General features: G+C 44.8%; 1 protein-coding gene across 1 annotated transcript in view; it reads right to left on the minus strand.

Annotated features, from left to right (window-relative positions):
- Positions 1–24,515, minus strand: part of LOC123027087 (transcription factor COE2) — an 86,560-nt gene extending 62,045 nt beyond the window's left edge. The window contains exon 1 of the mRNA XM_044437489.1: positions 24,437–24,515. Coding sequence (XP_044293424.1) covers positions 24,437–24,451 — 15 coding nt within the window. The 5' untranslated portion in view covers positions 24,452–24,515. The remainder of the gene's footprint in view (positions 1–24,436) is intronic.
- Positions 24,516–26,172: the final 1,657 nt, after the last annotated feature.

The following is a 26,172-nucleotide window of genomic DNA, read 5'->3' on the forward strand; positions in this document are numbered from 1 at the left end:
CAATCCTCTAGTTCTTTTCACACGTTTATTTTTGCAATCTGTAATAAATTGAAAGCACCAAGCATATGCCAAGAGAGCCGTGTATGAATGGTATGCTTGTGTTTGTGTTACCACGAATGTCTGAATTTCAGTGATTGTTAACATTTTCATCCTAAACATGATTGCTAATATTGCATTTGGATGTATGTGCATTATTTGGAAGCTGGATTCCTGGGGGCATTTAATACCTTATTATGATTTTTTTTTAATCCTGCTTCTCAACTATAAAGATTCCTGGAGCAGATTCAAAATAAGACTTTCCCTGCTCAAAGAGGCTTATAATCTGAACAAACACACACACAAGGAAAAGGAATGGGTAGGGAAGAGGAAAAGTAAAGTACTTTTTTCAGTAGCTTCTCCTTTCCCCTCTCCTCATTCTCTTTGTATTTTTTAAAAAAATCATATTATATTTCCACTGCACTTATTTTTCTGGCAAGAAACCCAAGATGACTTAGCACCCTGCTCCATTTCATCCTCACACTAACAGGTTGGGCTGAATGAACATGATTGGCCCAGAATTCCAGTGAACTTCATGGGTGAGTCAGGACTAGAATCTGTCTCTCCCAGGCCCCTAGCCCAACTTTCTAGCCACCGCGCCACACTAGCTCTTTGTATAATGGGACCATATTTTTGCATCCTTTCCAAGGTTTCATCACTTTCACTGCATGAGTTTGCTCTTCCTTCCACAGACATTCTATAGCGTTCCTCCCTGTGTTATCTTCACTCCAGTCCTGTGAAGTAGGTTGGGAAGAGTGATAACAACTTGCCCACCATCAATGCATGAATTTGCTGGCAGGGTAGAAATCTGAAACGCTTTTGGGTCTGCCGACATTCAGTCAAGCTTAAACGCTCCCTGTAATCTCTCTCTTGCCAATCTTGCTGGCAAAATATGTACAAGGAAGGGCTTGATCCTTGATCCTCATGCCGTTAGTGCTCATTAACATGCTGCAAGGTTGTTGTTATTAGTCACGAAGTCATGCCTGACCCATCGCGACCCCATGGACAACATTCGTCCAGGCCTTCCTGTCCTCCGCCATCCCCCGGAGTCCACTTAAGCGCACGCCGATTGCTTCCATGACTCCATCCAGCCACCTCATTCTCTGCCGTCCCCTCCTTCTTTTGCCATCTATTGTTCCCAGCATTAGGCTCTTCTCCAGGGAGTCCTTCCTTCTCATTAGGTGGCCAAAGTATTTGAGTTTCATCTTCAGGATCTGGCCTTCTAACGAGCAGTCAGGGTTGATCTCCTCCAAGACTGACTGGTTTGATCACCTTGCAGTCCAAGGGACTCGCAGGAGTCTCCTCCAGCACCACAATTCAAAGGCCTCAATTCTTCGGCGCTCAGTCTTCCTTATGGTCAAGCTTTCACAGCCATACATTGCAACCGGGAAAACCATAGCCTTGACTATACGCACTTTTGTTGGCAGGGTGATGTCTCTGCTTTTTAGTATGCTGTCTAGATTTGCCATAGCTCTCCTCCCCAGGAGCAAGCGTCTTTTAATTTCTTGGCTGCAGTCCCCGTCTGTGGTGATCTTGGAGCCCAGGAAAATAAAATCTGTCACTACCTCCATTCCTTCCCCATCTATTTGCCAGGAAGTGATAGAACCAGTTGCCATGATCTTAGTTTTCTTGATGTTGAGTTTCAAGCAAATGTTTGTGCTCTCCTCTCCACCCCTAGCGTTTTAGCAATGTTCATAGAAGTGGAAAGAAACACACGGAAACCAAACTTGTGGCAAAAGGAGCAAGTACAGTGCAAACTACAAAATTTGGAAATAACAGCATGTGCACACACATGGAACCATCAAAGATTCCAAATGCACCAGCCCCTTTTCAGAAATAAGAGCTGCCAATCCAAAACCCTGAAGTTCAAGGAAAAATCAGATGAGAGGAATTTTGAAAGAATCTGTTTTTCTTGGGCCAGGGTGAGGAGCCTACACCTGCACCCCTCGGGTCTAATTTCAAGCAGGTGGTGAAGAGATCAAAGGTGGAGAGAGAAAAGTGTCACAGAAAATAAAAGAGAAGAACCTAGTCTTGGCTCTGGGCTTTCCTATGCTTGGCTCCGCTGATGGTAAGCCAAACAGTGGATGCAGTGCCAGCTTCAGATTCTTGGGGGCTTTTGGACAAGATTCCTCCAGTGGGCCCCTGCCACAGCAAGCCACTCTCACGCACTGCCCTCAGCTGCTTGGCGTTGCTTGTTAGAGAGGGCAAGAGAGCAGGTTTGCAGAAAGTGGGCCGGTCTTGCCACAGTGCAGGTGGCTCAGTGGGAGCGGCTGGATTCTGAAGAGGAGGAAGAGGAGTAGAGGGAGAGGAAGGAGGGAGGGAGGAAGGAGCAAAGCCCGTGACACTCCTTCCATGGTGCCTTGTGAAGTTTCTCAGGCTGAGAATGAGAATCAGCCTGTTTTAGAAGGGGAGGACGGGTTTCCAGGAGAAGAGGGGTTCATGTGTGAGGCCCAGACCTTGAACCAGTGAGGAGGCATTGGGACCAGCAAGCCCTCGGTTGGAGGGGCTTTGCCACTCATGCTGACTTGCCCCCCACTCAAGAAGCAAGAGCCAGCCTGATAATGGGCCTGGAAGCTTCCATGAAAGGGGGGACTGGGGGGGGAAGGTTCCAGTTTGGATTCAACTCCACAAGAGCAGCGGCTTCTCTTTTCAGCTTTGGCAGAAGGCTATTTAGACACCTCTGTCCTCTGCGGAGTCTCAAGGAAAGCACTGTGCTCCACAGGATAGTTGTGAGTCCTGCAACCAGAGGGAAGGGACCGGCTTGCCACACCGTGGTCAAAGAGGCAGTCGCGTCGTTGCTCCTCTTCTCACCATCAACCTCGTCTTGGCCAGACAGAAAAGCAGCTGAACAGGCAGGTGACAAGGGTGAGGAGGAGGAGGAGGAGCAAGCCCAAGCGTCTTTCGCCAGTGGGCCTCTACTGGGGCCTTTCTCCTTGGCAGATCCCTGATCATGCCTACCCTTGACCCATCTGTCCTCAACGGGAAATGGATGCCCCACACCTGCGGTGGACCAAGGACTAGGGCCCTCGCCCTGTGCACCGAAGGGGCCCCACTCTCAGAAAGAGAGCGCTGGGCTGGCAAACCATTCTTGGCTCGCGGAGGGGAAATATGCTCTCCGGGAGAATCTTTATGCTGATGGAAGGAATGCTCCCTCTTTCTCAAGGCGAGCTTAATTCATTCCAAAAGGTGCTTGTCATGCTGTACATTAGCACTGCTCTCACATTCCTGCCTCAAAATGCGTTGCTTTCTTGTGCCAATAGATTTCATCATTGCAATTCGGGTGGAGCTGGGACACGGTTCCAAAGTGAACATTTCCCCGGTGACCTAAGAGAGCCTAGTCAGATGCACTTCATTATTTTCTCTTAAACAATGGAAATAAATTTTAATCTCTTACTGGCCAGCCTAGACCACACTACAGCAGCAAGGGGAATAAGGCTGAATTATTCCAGTGTCTGAAATATTTACGAGAAGATTTTAAATTGTAACCAAATGTAAATCAAAAAAAGTATATTATTGCACAAGTATACAATGCACACACATACACACACACACACACACACACATCCAGCCACACACAACCAGAGACCATATTATATGCACCCACTGGGATGGAAACATATATACAGCCGATGCAGAGCAGCCAGGATGTATATATTTTACAGCCAGATTTTGAAATATAGATTGGCAAACAAGGCAAGCCTCAGAAGGGGAGGAAGAGAAAGAGGGTATACAAACCATGTATGGACGTGGAGGACTGAGCCCAAAGTCCATGTGACATGGCAGGCACTTTGATCTGCTCCACTTAAGAAGACAGTGCTATACAGAAATGGGCCTACTTTTTTTCAAAGTCCATGTTGAGCCGAACTATCCTATTTCTCTGCCTTTGTTGCTTCACGCATTTCCTTCCCAGCCAAGCCCCTGTCCAGCACTGAAGGGGCAAATGCCTGTTCCATGGGGCAGCCCTCGAAGGTCCCTTTGGCACCCTCCCAAAAGGCAGCCTTCCCCGTGGCTTCTCCCAGGCTGTGGAACTTGCCAAGGGTGACAAGGTGGGCTCCCTCTCCGCTGTCTTTTTGGCAGCTCGAGGGAAACTTTTTTTGTTTTAAGGTTTGTTTGTTTGTTTGGGTGGATGGGTGCGGGATTACATTCTTCCTGAATATCCATCCAAGACTCTCTTGGAGGCTCCCCCTGGGATAACTGAGTGAAGTCAAAGCTGCTTCAGCTCCTACTCTCCTTCGCTCATCCTATGTTCCACAACCTTTCTATGTCCAGATGTGCAGATGTTCTTATTAATTCTATCTATACTGAGTCTTGCTTCCTTCAAAGAGCCCAAGATGACTTTCAGAATCTACTACTTCCCCATTTTATTCTCACAACAACAGTATGGAGTAGATTAGACTGAGATTTAGTGATCTGTCCAGAGCTACTCAGTATGGCATAGAAATGTTCTAATAATAATAATAATAATAATAATAATAATAATAATTTGACCCAGCTCTCCTAAGTCCAAGTCCAAAACTTTACCTACTATGCCATGTGCCAAACTCAGAAACATCAGGATTGTTCCAGCACATGTCTGAGTCCAGCCCCCAGTTAAGAAGACATAATACATTGCCTAATCTAGTGGATAGCTAGAGAGATCTGGAAGTCAAATGGTTAGCTGTTTTGATGAATTAACTAGGGCTGACCCACATTAACCAATTCCAAATTGGCACAGAAACAAGAGATGACCTCAGTTGAACAAGCTACCACTGATTGCCATCAAACATGGGATTTATATACGTGTATTTAACCCTCTCGAGGTGGTTCATAATATCTAAAAAAATAAGAACCATCAGATCCTAATATGTCACATCTGAACGAATACCTCTAAAAATATTATTACAAAAGCAGGAAAAAGGTCCTTATCTCCAGCACTTCTGAAAAGGTCAGTACTGAGCTGCAGGTCATCAAAGATCCGTGCACACCTTAGTAATACACATGGCACGAAGGGTGTGCAGAAGGGTCAAGGGCACACCTGCTGGGCCACACACTTATCCCGGCAAACCTCCATGCACTCATGGTCCTACCTCTATAGAAGCCGTTCCATACTAGCTTCTGTAGTAGCATCAGCCTTTCTCAAGGATACTGATTAGAACAGGGCAAGTTTGCCCATTTTTTCTCAGGGTCTGTAGTACAACTGCGGTTCACAAGGTTGCGGTGCCAGCATTGGCTGAGACACGGCTCCACCTGCCACCCCTGCCTGAGAAGTAGCTCTTTCTTCTGAGCTAGGACCACAATGATTCCAGGAGATTCACCCCAGCAACAGAACATTGTTCTTTGCTGTATCAATGATTTGGGGGTGATTTGTTCATAAATGTGCCATTAAGACTCATTACTAAACAAAGGACATGCTGCTTACAGATGGAAACCGGTTTTCTATGGATTAAGATAATGGCCTAAAATTTTGGGCTCAACTGAAATAGGGGCATGCCTATGATGATCATCAAGTTGCATGCCTGCACATTGGAATTTACCACCAGACCTCTCAAAGTCTCATTTTCCCCCCTTTTAAGCTTTGCACAAAATGTGAACACATTTTTGTACATAGATCTCCCAAAACAGCTTCTGCAATCTTGCCTAATATAGACGTTTGTTAGTTTTGCAAATTTACAAATAGCATGTATTTTAGAATATTATTTTCACTATGGATTTTGGGGTGCACATGCCCCTAATGCTTGTGTGCATTATCTCTTTGAAGAATCCATTGCAATATGGGGAAGAGTGAAAATTTTGAAAGATAGCTCTGTGCTGAAATGTATGAACTTCAGTATGTACAGTAAAATGTAAACTGAACTAAATGCACAGTAAAATGTAAGCTGATAGACCCTGTGCTCAAAGCCTATGGAAGCATGGAATATGCATTGCATTTAACGACACTTGGCTGGGATCTTTGGACACTCGAGTGTGATATACACACTCACTCGGCATCGGCTGTATACAGTGATATACTTGTTGCAATGGCCACCACAGGGCAGGAGGGTTGATGAGAAATCAGCTGATCGGCCGAGGTTCTGCCTAAATAGGAACCTGTAGATGCACACCTGCAGAGACCAATGTGCTTTTAATGCAACATCCATGCTCTCCTGTCTTCAGTTTTCAGGGGTACATTAGCTGTATTTAGGGCGTACAGAAGTTGGGGTGCATGCTCACATTCCCCGCAGTTCCTAGAAGTTAGGGCATGACGAGTGGACAGTTCGATCGCCATGTATGGCTGGATATGCTTTTTGGCCACCTGTGTGCCAAGCTGCCGCTGAAAAAGCAAGTGAAGCAGGTTAACCTAGCTCTATCCTTTAGACAGAACTTCATTTTTAGCCCCCACAACATGCCTGCTGAGGTTCTTGACCCTGGATTTCAGCAGAGCGGACTGGATCTGTGATACTGTTCATGCTTATAAGAATTTGAGTCCGATGAAGTGTTTGGGGGCATTTGTATCTAGGATGTCCGGACTGGGCCTCCTCCCATAAAGCAGCCTGCAAAGTGTGCTGTCTCCGATTCTGACCCAGAAGTGGAAGACTAGGACAGGACTGGAATTTGCACTAAGATAAGTCAGGGAGTTTCCAACAACCAGACAGTTTCAGGTTTAGGGAGGATTCTGAGGAGCAAACTGAGTTGAATGAGGGAGGACTTAGCATCATTAATCCAATCAGTCCATGTCAGGCTGAGAGAGCAGAACAACTGAGTAATGTCAGATATTCCTGGAGATCGCCCCTCATGCAGATGATCCACCTTGAAGGTGAAGCCAGGTCTTTGTGGTTTGGATGGGAGGGGAGCTATTCAGCTTGGAACCAGCTTTATATCACGAAGCTGCATTTCCCTAATGGCCCATATGCTAACTCTGCCTGTGTCTTTGGTTATTGACTGCTTCAGTGCTCTTCTTTTGCATCACAAGGCCAGCTGAACTGGTCAGCTTTAACCCAATAAACTTCCAGTTTGAAAGTCATCCCCCGGATCTGCTTAAGAACAGAGAAAATAGACTGGATCTTAGCAGCTCAGTACAAGATAGGCACATTCCTTTGTTTTCTGATTTATTTATATATTAGATTTATATCCTACCTTTTTTCCTCACAAATAACTCAAAGTGGCTGACGTCATTCTCCTCCTGCTGCTCTTAAGCTTATTTCCTGAACAACAACCCTGTGAAGTAGGCTGCTGTGAGAGCCTGTGTCCAACCCAGAGTCACCTAGTTGGCTGCATGCCTGAACCCAGAGCGCCTGAGCGCCAGTCATGTGCTCTGACCCATTCAAGCACACTGGCTCTCTTAAACCCAGTTAGGGTTAAATCTCAAATCAATTCTGTTTGCATTTCATGAAATGTCAGAAACCATTCATTTGCATCATCTACCCATTCAGGAATCAGATCCTTTTCAATTTCCAAACTTGTGGTAATGCACACTTCTGCAATTTTGCACTATCAAAATCCCACGAATTTCTCAAAATGTGCAAACCGTTCCTAAATGTGCATGCTACTTCTCTAGCGAGTTTGGCAAATACACTTTTGGGGGTAACTTTCCTCTCTACATCTACATTTTTATAGAACTTGGAAAGTTAAAAAAAATCACAAGTCCAAAGAATCTGTGCAACTCAGGAAAAGCTTGTCTGCTGTAAAATCTACCATTTAGATATGCAGGAACCAACATGCATTGCAGGGGTCTCTTCCACCTCTAGCCATCAGCACAAGATGGTGCTTCCAAAGAAGGCTTGCATCCCCCAGTCACTCCTGCTCATTCACATTTTGTATGAACTACGCTGGTCACTAGCTGAAGCCTGGGCCCAATTCAAAGTACCTCTTTTTGGATGCAAAGTCCTTAATGGCATAGGACCTGGAGGACCACCTTCTCCCATGCATCCCCCTCTGACCAGGAAGACTGGGGCAAGAGGCCCTTCTCAATGTGCCATCCCTCAAGGAGGTCAGAGGGATGGTAAATAGAAGAAGGGCCCTTTCGGTGGCTGCCCCACCTGATGGAATAGTGGAACAGGCTCCTCAGAGAAGTTCACCTGGTGCCAACTCTGCTTTCATTTAGGTGCCAGGTGAAAACATTTCTCCACCCAGTTTAATGATTTTAATAACTGATTTTAGTAACTGATTTTACATGTTTATTACATATATTGGGATTTTAGTAAGTTAGCATGGTGGTCTGTCTCACCTGGGCATGCTTTAGAATTATTCTTGTTAATTTATTAATTCTTATTCATATTTTAGTGATTGTTTTTCATGTGCGTTTGTAATTTTCTGCTTGCTGTATGCTGCCTATACAGTCTTTTTTCGGCGCCAGGCAAAGACCTTTTTATTTAAGCAGTATTTTAAATGTTAAAATTATTGAATTTTATTTGGCCAGGGCGGCTTGTTTTATATTGTATGTTTTATATTATATATTTGTATTTTACTGTATATATTTCAAAATGTTACTTTAATTTTTTGTTGTAAGCCGCCCCGAGGCTTCGGCGAATGGGGCGGCATAAAAAATGTTTTAATAAATAAATAAATAAATAAATAAATAAATAAATAAATTTGCAAGTGATTTAGACATCCCATTGGTTAAGACAGAACTCAAATTCTGTGGTTTGCCCAAATTCAGTCCTCTTGGAGTTTCAGACTGACCCTCCATAGTTCTCAGATGCATGTTCCATTTCCCAAAACCACCAATTATCTGGCAGCTTCCCGGCTTTTTTGCAAGTTTCATCTCCATTCCAAAAGGTTGAAATGCTCCTTCTAAAGTTTAGTTATTTCAGCTATTGGATGGCACAGACATTAATTAATCAATCCATTACTTAAAATAGTTACTGTGAGAAAGAGTTTTATGCTAAATTAAATTATTTTCTGCTATTGTTGGCCCTGCCTTTTTTGTCTTTTCCCAAAGGATGGATCTCAAGAGCATCACCTAAATAGAACTGGCCCTTGGGCTAAAAGAAACTCTCCAGCTCTGGCTACAGTTTGATGTAATGGCGTTAACCATTATTTACAGGGCATTGCCATAACTCTGCCATGTTTGCCCACAACTTCTTTTATTTTTTTCCCTTACCATAGAAAAGGGAAATAGAATAAATGGATAAGGACCATTTGTACCCATGTTGCACACATTGTGTGTGCGCATGTTTGCAGACATACAGGTGGTCGGCTGTAGGGATTCAACAGACGACCTATTAGATGTTTTCAGTTTTGCTTGTTGAAACTTGACTGAGGAATTTGAAGGAAATAATGTTGCCAAAACAATTGTACCAATTAATGGGCAAATTTATCTAGCCAAATCATGAATTGAACAAAGAATTACACAAAGAAATCAACACACGCATCAATTCTTTTCATGCTTTCTCTCCCTTGCATCCACGGTAATCAAGATAATGTTGCGATAAGTTATAACTGTGAGATGATCAATACAGCATTTTGCGGTCATGCACGGTGTGAACTGGGCTATGCAAAATATATGTAGTAGTACAAGCTTGTGCAGATATAAGTAGGAAATTTCAGTAGGAAATTCAACAGTGAGATGAGTAACATCTGTACCATCCCAACTGACAAATCCATGGGCCATTCCATTTTTTGTAGGGTTTCGCTCTTGGCTTTCCTGCAAGATTTTTGTCTACTTATTCTCCATACCACAGTGAAAGACTGCTTAGCTTTATGGATATGAATTTTTCATTTAATGCACACACAGCTCCACTCAATCTCTTTCCAAATGCAGACCACCATCAAGCATGTTTTACACCGATGAGTTAAAAGTCCATGGTTGTTGCTTTTTGTTTAAAAAAAAGAAGGAAGCGGACATTCCACCAAGCTCTCCAGCTCCCAGGCCTTCCCCCTTTCACCAGCCAACGGCTTTCCCCCAGTGAGTATTTCCTGGGTCATGGAGGGTGACCTTCTCCATCTGGAATCAATCAGTCAACTCCTGACAACTTCCTGAAACACCTCACTCCATTTCCTGTTCTCTCCCCCTTCTCCTTTTCCCCCTGGTTCACTTCACTCTTCAAAACCACAGGCCACAGCAGCCTAATGTTAGAGGGTCAGGCTCAGTTAGACTCCAAAACACTACACAAGGAAACCTTTGACCCTCAGAAATCTTTACATCTTAGCTAAACAAATCAAGGTCAATATTTCTTACCATTACCTTGTTAACCATTTGGGTGCTTCCTCTGCTCCTCCCAGCTTTTGCCAATGCACTTCTGATGGCATATCCATCAATACCACTTGTTCACCCAGGATCATAAAACATGACAAGCCTTTGTTTTCTTAAGGGGTATTTGGGGCTGGTGAAAGGTGTTGGAGTGACATCCCTGGAGACCCAAGTCTGTTAATATAACCGCTGAACAGCTACCCCATAGGCAAGGATCTCCTGAATAGCTGGGCCATATGTCCATCTGAGGGCCTCCAAGAGTGAGGCAATACCCTGCAGCCTCTTGGTCCATTCATTCCAGGAATGGCTCTTTCTTCCATCAGAGCTGCCTGAAGCATTGCTTGATATTTTGGCAAAAAGTGAGTGCGGTTCTGAGGATGACTTGCTCCTGGCAAGACTGCCCTTGAGAATCACAGGAAGAGGTCACGGAAATCAGGTGGCACACGTGTGCCCACTATTTTTCTGGACATGGTTCAAGGAGCTCCCTTGGACCGAAAACCCAGGAGCACAGACCCTACACAACTCCAAGCTCAAACAGATATTACTTCAAACATCTGTCTAGCTTTTCATTTTTACGTGACAGTAGGTCCAGGCCCTTGACTCGGTAATCAAGTCAAATGGAGACTTTAACCAAAAATTCAAAGATGACTGACACTTGGAAAAGCAGCAAGGAAGGAACTAGAAAAGATCGTCAAGTGTAAGGATATTTCACTGGAGGCCAAGGCCAAGATCAAGACACTGTTTAACTCCCAGTCACTGTGTATGGTGTGAAAGCTGGAGAGGAAAGAAAATTGATGCCATCAAAACATGGTGCTGTGGGAGAGCTTTGTAAATACTTGGGATTGCCAGAACGAGGGGATCAAATCAACCCAGGATTTTCCCCTGAAGCACAAATGACAAAACTGAAGTTGCCATACTATGGGTACATTGTGGGAAGACATAACACCCTGGAGAAGACAATCATGCTAGGGAAAATCAAAGCCAGAAGAAGAAAAGGAGGACCAAATAAGAGATGAGTTGATTCCACAAAGGAAGACACCGTCCTGGATTTGCAGGAGCTGAGCAGGGCCGTCACAGAGAGGCCATTCTGCAGGTCTTTTATCCACAGGATCACCATAAGTTAAGGACAACTTGACGGCACATACCAAGGTGCAGGGGCACGATCCAGCTCTTAACATTGCTCCTCTACCCTTTGCCTGCATCTCAATCTGGATGCCCTGTACCTACCCCAGAGTAAAAATGAAAGCTTCCACACACACACACCAAAAACAAAAAACAAAAACACAGTTTAGCTACAAAATTAAGATTTAGAGTTGCCAGCATTTTGGCCCTAAGGGATATCTCACACTCCTGCATGATCATTAAGAGCAGCAGAGAGCACCTCCTTGCTTGTATCATCAATGCCTAAGAAGCAGGCAGGTGTTTTGGTGGCTTCTTCCTTTGGTGGCCTGTCAAAGTCTCACCGCAGGAATAGAGGCAGCTGCCTTAGAACAGATCAGACTATATAACTAGCCCATGTTTTCAGCTGTGCAGGACCCTTTACCAGAAAATCCCTGGGATCAAACTTCTGCATACATGCCAGGCCTGAGCTAGCACCTCTTCCAAATTACTTTCCAGAAATGGCATCAAATTTTCTTGTACTGGCTATCTTTTATCAGCCTTGGTGCAATATGAACTGGTAATTTTAATTTCTATACATTTAACTATACATTTATGTGACTCCTTAATTTCACTAAGTTAGTCCTAGTTGTTGCTTAGCTAAGTTACTCCGCACTGACGCCCTATTTGCCAGCTGCTTCTCCTCCTCATGGCAGTCAATGCTTGCTTGAGAGCCAGTGGGCAGAAGACCATGGCACCCCCTGCCCCTCCTCTCACCAACCATGTTTGGGTCAGAAAATATGAGCAAGCAGGTTGCAGTGGTGAAGAAGAGCCTACCTGGGCGGCTCTGGTCAGCGGGCCAGTGCCTGACGGGAGTCCTGCCCAACACATCCTGCTCAATGGGAGTCATTGCTGGATTCTGAAGAGGAGGAGCAAGGGGGCAGCTAAGCCTTTGAAGCTCCTTCAGCTGTGCCTAGCGATGCTTCTCAGGCCATGTGAGAATCAACGTGTTTTGGAAGGGGAGGAAGGGTTTTCCAGAGAAGAATGGGAACATGTGCAAGACCCAGGCCTTGACCCAGAGGGGAGCAATGTTTTGCCATCCCACTGTCTTGCTTTCAGGCAGCAAGAGTCACCCTGGGCATGGAGCCAGAAGCTTCCCAAGGGAAGGACCGCAGAGAAGTTTCCAGTCTGGGTTCAGCTCACTACATGAGCTCACCGGTGAAGGGCTCCTTGCAAGTGGGGTCCTTCTGAAGAGCAGGACTTCTCCCAGAAGGGCTTGCTGTGCTGCTGTTGCTCAGCTGTGGGAAAGTTTCAGAAGGAGAAAAGGAGAACACCTTTCTTCTCCAGTGCACGCCACAGCCCCTGGCATATCATGCAGCTCTAGAAGATTTCCAGGCCAGAAACTGAGCATTTCATAGCTACTGAATAGCAGACTCTGGATAGTAGGGAAGGGGAGAGATTGCTTCTTGCCTTTCCTTCCACCTAAAACATTCCTGCGTAGTGTAGGCTTATGTGAGGATAATTTAACCACATATTCCTAACCCTTTTCTCCAGTCTGCTGATATAAATTGGCATATACTCATTATAAAATGTTTCATTTCCCTTCCTTACTCTCTTCCCTTCTTTCTAGTGAGCCCCATAACATATCACCCCTCTCATCCCCCACTGTTCCCACCCATAGCCTTAACTGATAGGACCTCAGCACCCAGCACCCTAAATACAGTCTTGATTGCTGACCCTAAGTCCTGGAACATTACAGAAGCAGTTGGAGCTATTTTGGAATGTTTATCCGCATCTATTTGTTTTCTTTTAACTTGCAATGTCACAGATTTCTCAATGCCTATGTGTCCCCTTCCCTGCACACATTCGTCATATATGAACAACCCTTTCACCTGTGGGGGCTGTTTCATTAGAATCTGCAGCACCTGAATTTGCTGTTAGTTAGATCAATGGATTTACGTACCTCTGTGAACCAGTACCATCTTACTTGTATCAAAACCTGATTTATAGGGGCACTGTCTTTTTTAAAGAAAAAATTGTTTGGAGGTCTGTGCAACCTATTGGTCCCCACCCAATGAAATGCAGGTCAGTGTAGGAATACTGTTACGATTCCAAGTAAAATCAAGAAACATCATTTTTCCTCCTTTCTGATGGAAACCATTTCTGAATTTTTTCTTTCTCTTTTTTCTTCCCTCTCCTAAATTAGGCAAACTGCTCTGCAGAATTTTCTCCGAATATTCTCCACCATTTTCCTGCATGTGAGGACTGCCATTTTCCCCTCGGGATGCCATGCAAGGATGCTTAGTCCTTTGTGGATGGTCCAGAATGGTGGCTGTGATGCTAGCAAAGTTGCTGCTGCTGCTGATGGACACAGACAACATCCTTCAGCTCTGGTGGTGGGGGAGGAAAAACCATGCTGCAGACAAGACTAATGCCAAGTCCCATCCTGATAAACTTCTTGGAGCATTTCTCTTCTTGGAGAAACCAGGTGAAATCTCCCTCCAGATCTGGGCGGGGAGAGCTAAAAATGCATTTTGCAAACAGCTCTCCTTCAAAGACATGTGGGGGGAGACATTATTGTATGGGACATCTGGAAACAATAAGAAATCCCCAATGCCCTCTCCCTTATAATGTTTTCAGCGACACTAACACATTTTTCTAGTTCTAGTGATGCGAGATGTTAATATATACATTATTGCTGTTTTCAACATGGGTAGAAGGAAAACAACCCACAGCAACACTCCACTCTGCTCTCTATCTCTTTTTCTCGGTGGGTCCATTTAGACACGTCTCCTAGAGATATTAATTCTCTTTGGGAGGAAGAGATAAAATGAATGATGTTCTTGTGCATGTGTGCAGATTAGTTAATAGGGATTAGTTCATCTTTAATGCACTCTAATCACTTTGAGCTTCGTCTAACAATGGACTGCTTAATTCAAAAGCCTGACCAGGAGCACTCTGAACTTGTCTCAGTTGTGTGATTGTTTCAGGGATTTGCTCCTGGGCCACCCTCATGCAGTCTTCAGGTTCAGGCCTCCTCTGGGGAAAATGTCCTTGGAAGGACCATCTCCTCTTTTCATTGTTGACGCTGCCCATTGACTCGCGCTGCCCTTCTGGACCCGATGCCATGCCCCTTCTTCTGGAAAATGAACCAGAGTTCCCATGGTGGTCACTCATGAGCCACCAATGATGAAGACCACAGAAGGTACCAGAGTTGTTCGCCCAGTGCTCTCATTAACATCTGTTCTGTGCCAGACAAAACCAGTTAACAGTGATGAACCTAACTGTACTAAATTAATTTTAAGTTGATTGATACTATGGAATTTTAAGTGAATTTTATTCCACTGTCCTGACTTCAAGTAACTTTTAAGGCATTATGTAGCAGTCACGGTTGCATTATTTTAATAGATTTTAGAATTAAAAATATTATTCTTTGTACGAGTTTATATAAGATTTTGTTGTTGTTGTACACCACCCAAGGAATCCTGCATGGGACTATTGGGTGTGGTATATAAATTCAATAGATAAATAGATTTTTCTAATATTTGTCCATACCCTTGTATGGGTATGGAGGCAAATTTAGAAATTATTGTAATTTGAAAATCAATACAGTGCATCTTGTCACATGAAGGAAAACTATGTCCAGGTGATCTTGGAGTTACTGGCTCAGTCTCCTGCCCAGGTGCTGTTGCTGGGCAAGTTTTAAGGCCCTACTTTCCCTTCTGATGGTTGGACCTGAAATGAGCAGCCCTTCAAACAGAGGACTGCTTCAAAATACAGAATGGCCACTTGTATGCCCATCAAGTGCAGAAGAGTCCTCTGTAAAGGAAGACACATGGCCACCCTAAGACCTGCTTGAGCCAAGTGTCTTGAAGGAACAGCCTGTTTTTAAGCAGATCATGGAGATACTGGACTTTTGGGGGAAATGGTATTCAATTCCTTCCTACAAGATGTCTAAGATACCCTCCCTGCTTCTAGCTGGGCAGCCACCTAGTTTGAGGGAATGCTGGTGCCAAAAGGTGTAGGTTTGGTTGGCCACCAAGCAAAGAAGTGGTCTCCTGCGGAATAAACAGTTGCTCTCGAGAGCCCTACTGAAGAACGGTCTCCTCATGTGGAAACCTTTCCTTCAGTGCTCTGATGGCCTGCAGCTATGACCTGGTTGGAGTTCTGGAAGCTCAGGCTTAAACGCTGGACTTGTTCCAGTTAAACTGTTGCTGTTGCCGTCCATCTCCCAGACTTCTGTCCTAATGAAACTGCTCTCTGTTGGGCTTTGTGTGCCTGGGCCTTGAGAATACATGCAGACCTGGCCTCTGGGACTCATACTTACTGGCTTCTAGCGTCTCCATCTCCATCTTTTCTAATAGGAAAGCCCTGATTTTTATTTTATGTTTGTGTTATATGGGATTCTCTTGTCACAGTTGGCCCTCCTGGCTTGCCATACCAAGAAATGCTTGACTCGGCCCTGCATGCACTGCACTCCCAGTTTTGGTTCTGCATTGGTCTGCTGCACAGCTTGTTCTGCATCTGAAAATTCTAGCTGATTATATACCCTGTGGTTGGCCTTCTGTGATGATTGTTCATTCTAGCAGCAAGGTGGGCTACCTCTGAGGGCCATGAAGTGGTTCCTGGTCATGGAAAGAAAGGGGAAGCATGGGGGTGGTTAGGACAAGTTTTATCTCTTCCTCCAAGATCTATTCCTTCTCCAAGTCACTACAAAGGCCAGTGTGCGTACGGCAATCCAAGACACGCTGGGGATTTTATCCTATGCTCACCAGCAAATGGTGGAGATATGCAGCCAGGCTGGAATTGTACTTGCGGCAAACGGTATTACGACCCCAGAGAAGCAGCATCCTGCATTGATTCAGTGTCTGTGGGGCAGACACATTTGACTTGGGCCAGGCACTTTTAGCTCCAGCACAACCTGTTAATACATGTATGAGCTCCTTTGGCTTCCTTCTGAGGGCATTTCACTATCCGAAATAGCACAAAGTTATTAATTCTATAAATGTAGCCAGAGCCCAACAGCGAGTGTTGCTTTGCTGGTTGCTGAACTTGTTACAGCACTGCACTTTTCTAAGTTTCAAGAAAGAACCAAGAGCCACAATCAAGTAAGAGATCTTTAGGCTTTTTGCTAATTGCATTAGTGCAAAAAAGAAAATAAGTCCGCAAGTCCAGGCGATTCAAGGGGCAGGGGGTGGGGGGATCCGATTCATTGCAAAATCCATGGACTGGATTCCTAGAAACACAAACTCATTTGAATCTGTCACAGATTTCTCAAGCATTCCCACTACCAGGCAAATCATACCTCACCTTTGTGTGTACCTACAGTACTTTTTATAAAATCTGCTTCTTAGCCTGCACATTTCCCCCAGGCCTCTAAATTCTATGGGCTTTAATTCTTTCCTTTCTGCCAGCCACAACCGTGATGCTTATAGACTGCATGCACATATCCCTACACAATAAATCAGGGGAATGCAAAAGAACAAAACCAGCCAAACAAGAAGGCACGTCCACCCTTGGCTAATATGCAAAAATTACCAAAGCATTTCTCCCAGCCCTCATGGCCATCTAACTCTTGCACCCTGTGCTGCCTACTCAACCTATGAAAGCCAGCTCCAAGCTAAAGTTTTGGCTCCCCTTCAAATTCCAAAATCCTCATGAGGCATTGAAGTTACACTGTCATGATGGCCAAAAGCATGGGGTCACCACGCAGTGTCTCTCCACAGGACCTGGACATGGCCACTAGTTTCCAGGTGCTACTGAAGAGGTTACCTTCCCCTTACCCCTCACACACAAATTGCAAGAAGAGCCATGATGGAACAGACCAAGGGTCTATGTAGTCCTTCACTCCAAACACACGGTGGCAAAGAGCTGCAGTTTGAAGCAGGGCTGCTCAGAACCATGGCAAAAATGCAAAGCAGAGAATGCTTTAAGACATGAGTGAGAGGTCTTGACGGGGACTGGCGATATGCTATTCCCTGAAACTCACTGGGTAATATTGGGCCAAAGCACTGCAAACCCCTTGCAGTGCTGTTATAGGGACAATACGTGGGGTGAGGGAGAACCACATTCGCTGGGCTGCATTTGAAAAGGTGGGGTGTGAATGTATTAAGTCTTAGAAAATGTGCTCTGCCCACATTAAGAGGCAATCTTCATTCTTCTATCTGGCTTTAAAGGCAGATTCCATACGCAAGTCCTGGCTCATATTAAGACCTGGGTCAAAGGCTGAACATTTTCTGCTTTTCCAAAATGTGTTTACAAATTGACTTCAGTTCCAGCAATTTCTTATTCACTCACAGGTATGCATGCGAAGCAGATGGCCCGAAGGCACGAGAGGCGGCAAACCTGCTGAAGCTAAGCTGGCCTGGAACAGCTCAGGGTATCAATAGGCAGCTGCCTGGGACCTCCATGCACACCGCCTTGAGCTCCATCTTAGAAGAAAGGAGGGATGATGAGTAAGAAATACGCGAAAAGCCAATAGGCTGAACTGGCTGGAGAAATACTACGGAGTCAGAAATGGACGGCTTCTCCACGACGGCCTCTTGTAAGGCCATCTGAACTGCAGCAGTCACCTGCTCAGTCAAGCACCCTCAGGCCCAGGACTGCCTGCCTGCTCGGGGCTGCTAGTAGGTCCTGGAGCACAGGAAGAAGTAGAGCAGGGCTTCCTCGACCTGTGGAAGCTCACCTCAGCAGCAAGGTCTCCCTGAACTCTAGTAGGTTTAACTGTGCATTTTGTTATTTATTTAAAATATTTCTTGGCCACCTTTCAGGGCAGGAGATGGCATATACACATTAATAATAATAATACTGCCTAAAACTCTATGTTGCAAAAAAGCAGGGCAAACACAAGAAGAATTGCATAAGAAAAACAAAAGCTGTTAGCCTTTTGCTCCTGATTTCATGCATACTCAATGAAGTCAGTGTTTCTGAACTTAGGCTAGGTTGGAGAATAGTTGCAGGAGTGCTAGGAAGATACGTGCCACAAGCAGGGCCTGGGTGGGGAACTTAACTGCTATAACAAATGATTTCTAGGCAGCTTTTCAGGGCTGAACAAATTTCACACTAGCACAATAGTGCAGCTGCCAAGTTTTGTGGGAGCATACCAGCAAACCTAGAGCAGGGAAAAATGGAAGGAAACCACCAGCTGAACCAGTTTGTGGAAGCAAAAGAGGAGAGAAAACAAGCTAATATACATGCTAATATACATGCCATATCAAGAGATCTTGAGGGCACTCCAAAGAGACTGCAGTATTTATTCCACTTTATTCCCTCTGTAGCAGAAGAGTGTGATATTATGATTACATGCCCCAGTGTTGTGAAACCTGACTATGGAAGAGACAAACACATTGAGAAAATTATCTGTTTCTACAGAGCTTCCACTGAAATATACCCAAGCAGTTCAAAGGATCAGAACTACACAGATTTAATAACTTGCATGAAATGTCATTTTGCTCCTTCCTTGCCCAAAATTAGAACCATGAAGTTAAAAAAAATAAAATGAAAGGAAGGATGGATTCAAGATTTGTGCAAGATTTGCTCGCAATCCAAAGATTCCATCAGTGTGCGATGATGTTCATTGAGTTCTGCAAGTTGGACCATGTGTTTCAGCCCTTCCTGATAAGACAAAGGGCAGTGTATTCAAATGTGCTGGATCTAAATAGAAGGTCCATGCACGCCTATCAGAAATCCCATAGAATAGTACTGGATTTAGGGGGTTCTCTCTTCCACCATGTCTCCGTCTACAAATGGTGGTGAGTTCGCGTTCTAAAGATGCACCACATTGTCACAAGCCATTCCAGGGGAGGTCATCAAATGAGTCCTTTACTGAGGTCGAAACTACATATAGGAAAATGACATCAACATGAGGAGGTTTTACAGTGCTCTGAAACAAGTGGGCTCTGAGTCAACATGTTTAATGTATCTTCTTCTTTATCACCATCACCAAACATGTACATGGTGTTTCCCAAGAATAAAAGGGCAGCTCCCTTTTATTAAAATCCTGAAAGTAACAAGAAGAGAATGTGGAGGAAGATGGAGGAAATATAAACCAGATAAACACATGCTATTCTAGTTGCATGTCTGCACTACCAGAATATATACAAAAGAAGCTGGAGTCTTTCACTGAGCTGGGGACTGGACCCAGTGGGCTTATTGGCACCTTCCAACTCTACCATTCTATGATAGTAATTTATGAAATGTGACTAAAAAGGCCTATGTCAAATTTCTTATGCTTTATAAGTGTCCCAAGTCCTCCCATCTCCAGTAACAAAAGTATTTGATAGATATAACGGGAGGAAAGGGGAATAAATAACACCTATAGTGTGATGCTATGATGTTCTCATCAGATGCAGGCTGCACTGAATTCAAGGGGACTTAGGTGAGAACACAGTTTCAACCTGACCATGCAAGCTGATGCATGGATACCCCAAAGTACATTCTGCTGCATTCAAGAAGACTAACTCCAGGTAAGTGTGCGTAACAAGCCCTCCACCCTGGTGTCCTCCAGATGTTTTGGACTTCAGCCCCCCTACGCAGCACGGCCAACCATACGGAATGCTAGGAGTTCTGCTCCAAGATGGCCAGGAGGAGTCGGGATGGAGTGATTTAAATACGATATTTTAATATATTCAAAGTTTTACTAATATATTCAAACTTCATTTTTCTGGAAGCACCTGACAATCTAGATGCATGCTATCTTCTTACAATATTTAAATAAGAAGGGAAAAATGGAAGGCACGTACTGTCCAGAGCATTGTGAGGAAGAGACAGGCAAGCTCTACCACAACTAATCCGTGACAAGCATCATGGAAACAGGCAAAGTTTGAAACTGCAGTTGTGGTGCTATTTTACCCATTCATTGTGTTTGTAATTTTAAAAATAATAATAGATAACAATAAAAGTAAAAGTAGAGAAAAGGAGAGTGCGTTCAGGAAATGGTTCACGCACGTGCTTGGTGTGTGAAAGAGTTTCTGCTGCAGAACATTTTCTGTTCTAATTACTGATCATCTTTCGCTGTGATCGCTACTGTATAGTAACAGGAGGATGAGAGAGAACCAAGCACAAGGATTCCATTTTTAGTGGCAGCCCTGTGTCTCCAAGTAATGTGCATTTGCCCCCTGACCTCCTAGGTTTTTTCTGCCACCTCCCACTTGCCAAATGCATACAACAGACATTGCTTACATCTGTCCATCTTCATCACCAGCAGGCACAGAGAGCTATTCTAAATACACAATCTGTCTTTCCCTTCTTTATTGTTTCCAGTGAGCTACAATATTTTGCAGAGGCAATCAAATGAAGATGCTCCCACAGCAGAGAAAATTCTCCGTAAAAAGGAATCTCATGCTTTGGTGGAAATGTTCTGAGGTACATCACTTAATCTCAGCAGTTTCTGACCATATCCCAATGCACAGTAGTCACTGCAATTAAGCATTATTGGATCTCTGAGAAAAGATCTCATTAAATGGAGTGTATTTAATGTGTCTTCTGATGCTGCCTCTGCAGGTCAAAGCAGATGAAGTGGTGACTACCCCCTGCATTTAAAAGGCAGGATTGTCCTAAATGCACAGAAGGAGGGACAAGTCACCACCAGCCGGCCCTCCAGCACTTTCCTTCTAGCCAGAAGAGGTAGGGCAGGTGAAGCTGAGCGACCATGCTCTGTCTGAACATGTAGCCCCCCGTCCTCTGGGCGGGAGCCCCTTATCTCCATTTATAATTGGAGATATCATGGGATTCTCTCTTGCACTGCTCACCCTCCCACTGGGAAGAGGAGCGGACATGTCCCATAGAGGGCCAGATGAATAACCTCCACAGCATGGATGTTGTTCACCATGATTTGCACTGATGTGCTCTGGAGAGAAGCTGCATCCATTACTACTCAGAGATTTAACTTCTGAAGACCCTGTGGCAGGATCCGAGCACTGAAGAACAAAGATCCATGCAGCGTGAGCTAGGGGTAAAAGAAAGACAGAAAAGGGCCCAGATATTGGCCTTGGTGAACTTTACTTTTAATTGATTTTTGTGGTAGAACATTAACTACAGCATTGATTAAAGTGTCCTTCCATCACAGAACACAATTGTATCTTTGATGCACCTCTGCCATAACAATGCAGAGTCTGGAAAGATTGTGGAAGCACCTCAAATAGTCCTGCTCCCAAACAAAGAACCATGGTGGTAACACAGGGCAGGCCTTCCACAAGCCTCTTGGCTTCGGCAGCCATTCAAAAGGCTCGGCAAATTGTTCATCCACTGTGGTTGCCCAACCATGCGCAGGGCCATCCACACGACAGACGGCCCTGCTGGCCTGTCTACCCCTCTGCTCCCAGCTACCTGCTCACAAAGAATGAAGGTCAGTGGGAACTAGTCCCGCATCAGTGCATAAGCAACCAGAATTTTCTAGCTTTAGTCTTAGGCATTACATTAACCTGGATCATGAGGTAATATGGTTCCCCAGTGTCTTTCCTGTCTCAAAGTGAGGGCACTGGAAGCATGCTTCATCCCAGTTGCACCCACATTATGGCATGCACTTCACAAGAAGTCCCTCTGAGCTCCCTCACGGAGTCTCCCTCTCTTCTCTCAATAAAACCTGGGTCATTCCATGAAGCTGATTGCTGGGGATTTGAGCATAGTCCTGATGGTGATATGGTACCTCCAGTATCAAGGACAAGATGCCTATGTTCTCCTTTTGCTGAGGGACATGGCAGTGAGAGTGCCATCACGCTTGCGGCCAACTGGTGGGCTTCTCATAGGCAGCTGGCGCGTTGGTCCGGGCCAGCATGGTGCTTCTTAAGCTCTTAGGATGTGCATCCAAAGTGATATGTATACATGCACAAGCGTTTTATATGATCTGGCACTTATGTAAGAACTTTGTCTTTTTCTTCTTTTTCAGTTTTCCAAACTGTTTAATTAAATCAAGAACACAAAGAAAATATTTAAAAATTTCCTTTTATAGAACCTTTCTGTATGTATAAAGTCTCTCTTTTAACACTTCTTAGATGGTCTTGAATTTCTCGGATTGACAAGTGTCCTTTGTAACCCAAATCAAAAACTCCAACACATTATCTTTGCTGATGTCGAGTGTAAGAAGTGGGATGAAAGATACCAGAACATGCATTTTTCAGCTGAAAGAGCGCTAATGATATTTTGAATGATATTCATGTTCAAAACAGTTGACCTTGCATGATAATCTTACCACTGCCTGTCAGATATTTTCAGCGTAAAATACTTCAGTTCCCCTGCGCGCGCATGCACACACACACACACAGTTAGACAGTGAACTTATTCTTTTATTTCAAATTCATATGTAGCCAATATGACATTAGCCATATGCAAAAGGGAAGTACCAACCACTTGGGAGAACTCCAAGGTTTCAAGAAGGAACCCCTCCACACACGCACATGGAAAAAGGTTAGAAAAATACCCAAAGGAGAGACTATACCCCCATCACATCCCTGAGCATGTTCATGAAAACTGACTGAGGGTTATATGGGAATGGAATGTTCTAGAAGGTGTAGTTGGCTGGCATCCTCAGCACAGAAAGCATTCCATTTTCATTTTTAGTATACCCTGTCAGTTGTATTTCTGCTCCCAAATTAGTATTGCTGGGGGAATTCTTTGGAAGGCTGCCATTTAGTCTTCTTTCCCTTTGTTGTCTTATATGGGAGCATTTTAATAATACTGCATAACAGTAATACTGTCATTTTGATTGACAATTAGTTCACTGCATTTCATTGCACTAGTATAGTATGTTGCATCTTCCTTGGGTATTGGTATCTCTAGTCTTTGGCTGAGAAGCAGGAGAATGATGATGCCACCAAGTTAGAATGCCCAAAGTATATGAATAAAGTTTAATTATTCTGTGGCATAGATTATTATAATACACACCCACAAAAACAGTCCAGAAATTTCTATAGTTCAGATAAAACACAGAGGTGTGACTTTTTACTGGGGTTTTGCAGTGAGTTCAGTTAATAGAGGATGTAACCCCTCTCCAAAATGCATTTCACAGACAGCTGAAGAATGATTCCATTAGACAAAGAACAAGCAATCTGAAACTTTTGATCAAATGAACAAATAAGCAGTTATTATATTGGTCGGCCTGAGCTTCCTGCCAACCATAGCTTAATTTCTTCTGGAATGTTTTTAATTTGCTAAGGTGGAAAGTAATAGTGGTGATATAGTCACTGCTGCTATTATATAATAATATAATTATTATATAATAAGAGAGAGAGAGAGATGCAAACATTGGAGGATTGTTGCTTGCTTTTTTAAAAAGTTGCTTTGGAAGGAGCAAACCAGTCCGCCTGGCCCCCTGCGGCTTTAACCCATTTGTAGCCACACTGCCTTCATCCTTTCATGATCCTGCACGCCCATCCAACGAGAGATGCTGGTTTGTGGGGCAGGAGGGGGGAAGAGTCGGACTGGAATCCTTATAGAGTAAGAGGGAAATTGCTGTAAAAGTGCTACGTCTGTACACAGCCTTAAACAATTATGGTGTGGAAAGGAGAGAAAAGGGAGATGAGATTTAGTGCCTGTGTCTCCCAGACCCTCCCCCACTGTTTCCAACTTGACACACTTCACCTCCTTGTGTTTTTATTAGCTGGTATTCTCAATACATCAGCGACAGCTACGATGAAACCAGTGGCAGATTTTCCTGAAAAGCAGCTGGGTCATTCTCCCATGGGCCTTGTTGCCTTTACCATGCAAGATCTTAAAGTGACCATGCCTGGATCAGCTGCCGTTTTGAAAGAGGCTGAGTGGGAGGTTTTGGAAGTGCAAAATACACTGTCGGAAGGAGGGGGGCTGCTGAGCAGCTTGCAGACAGCTCTCCTTTGAAAAAAAGCTGGAGATGGCCAAGGATCACGGGCACAGGCCCTCCTATGGGCAGCTGTACATGAGAAGGCCTAGCTCTGGGTTGTCAAATCAAATATACGTCATCAGTCGGTAAGGTACGTCAGTCCCCCTCCGGGGATTCTGAAAGGGGACAGGGGAAGGCAAGGCATAAACATGACAAATGCAGAAAAACTTTAACCATCTATCATGGGGTTTATCATTTACTGTCATTTCATTTATTACTCGCAGTGTCGGTGATGAAACAAGGAAGTGAACGCTGGGAACAGGCAGACAACTCACTTAAATGAAGAATCCCATTCCGCTTACCTGAAACCGTCGCATATCTCGTGGGTTCCCAGCTGTTTTCAAACAATTCTGATTGCACTTGAGGAAAAATTTCAAGAAGAACCTGCAGGGAGGTGAGGGGAAAGAGAGAATGTGTATGACATCTTTCGCTTTAAGAATTAGTGTCTGCTCTTATTTACTTGCTCTGTGCTGATAGGATTGTGCCCCATGGCAGAATCCACTGGGGAGAGCAACAGGCTTCTGAGAAGGATGCTGTCAATTAAAACAGTTTAAAATGACATTTCTGGCTGCATCTTCTGGACCAGCAAAGCACGACCTAACCTGATTAGAAACCAGCAAGCCTGCAAGCTTTTTCACCTCAAGACAAGCAAGGAGGAGAATGCGATGGATACCAAAAGAAAGACTATAAATAAGAGACATATACATTTGTGTCCTTAAAGCATTTGTGAGCGCACAATGAATGCAAAATCTATGCTTCCACGAGGCTAAAGGGCAGTCACACACCGCACGGCAGCAAACCTGGGCTTCTCAATGACTGCACACTCTGCAGGGGGTGAAGCCTGCCCTGATGTTATGAAAAGTGAGTCTCTGTGATAGGCGACTTTCCTTCTTGGCTTGAAATGCTGGGGACGAACATGTGCCCAGGCCATCCCAATTCCCAGCCTTTCAGGTGAAGACGGTATGATGAAGCAGAGGTGGGAAATACATTCATACCCTGGGGACTCTGGAGATAGGGGTTCAGCTGCTTATCTTCACCATGCCTTCCCTACGCACATATACACATAACAACTTAGAAACATAGAAACAGAGCGAGTCAGAAGGGGCCTCCCGGGCCATCTAGTCTGACCTCCAGCACCAACCGGCTCCACTCATGACATGCCCGCCATGTGGACGTCCAGCCTATCCTTGAACACCCGCACCGATGGGGCCTCCACCACCTCTCGTGGAATCCCATTCCACACCCTCGGGGTCCTGACTGTCAGGAAGTGCTTCCTGGCATCCAAATGGAACCTTGGCTCCCTGAGCTTTGCTCCATTGGAGTGTGTCCTGCCTTCCTCTGCAGGGGAGAACAGGCCTCTACTCATCTCCATGTGACATCCCCTCACATACCTGTATGTCGCCAACAGATCCCCTCTGAGTCTCCTCTTCTCCAGGCTGAAGAGACCCAGTTCCCTCAGTCTCGCCTCATACGGCATCCCCTGCAAACCGGCCACCAACCTTGTGGCCCTACGCTGCACTGACTCTAACCTGAATATATCCTTTCTGTAATGAGGGGGCCAAAACTGAGCACAATACTCCAGTTGCGGGCGCACCAGAGTCGTGTAGAGTGGTAGTAATACCTCTTTTGATCTAGAAGCCACACTTCTGGCTATGCAACCAATGGTGGCATTCACCCTCTTGACCACCGCATCACACTGCTGACTCATGTTAAGCCTGCAGTCAACCTGTACCCCGAGGTCCCTTTCACAAGTGCTGCTCTCCAGCCACTTGTCACTACTTATGACACCTATTCCTATGCCTCAAGTGCAAGACCTTGCACTTATCCACATTGAACGCCATCCTGTTGTCTCCTGCCCACTTCCATAGTCTTTCCAGATCCTTTTGGAGCTGGAGTACCTGCTCCTCAGTTGTGGCCACTGCTCCAGTTTTAGTGTCGTCTGCTAATTTGATCAGCAGACTGTTCACCCCTTCTTCCATGTCGTTAATGAAAAGATTAAACAGGATCGGCCCCAGGACAGAGCCCTGGGGGACCCCGC

Source organism: Varanus komodoensis, unplaced genomic scaffold (assembly GCF_004798865.1).
Source record: "Varanus komodoensis strain SLA01 unplaced genomic scaffold, ASM479886v1 scaffold30, whole genome shotgun sequence".
Classification (NCBI taxonomy): Eukaryota; Metazoa; Chordata; class Lepidosauria; order Squamata; family Varanidae; genus Varanus; species Varanus komodoensis.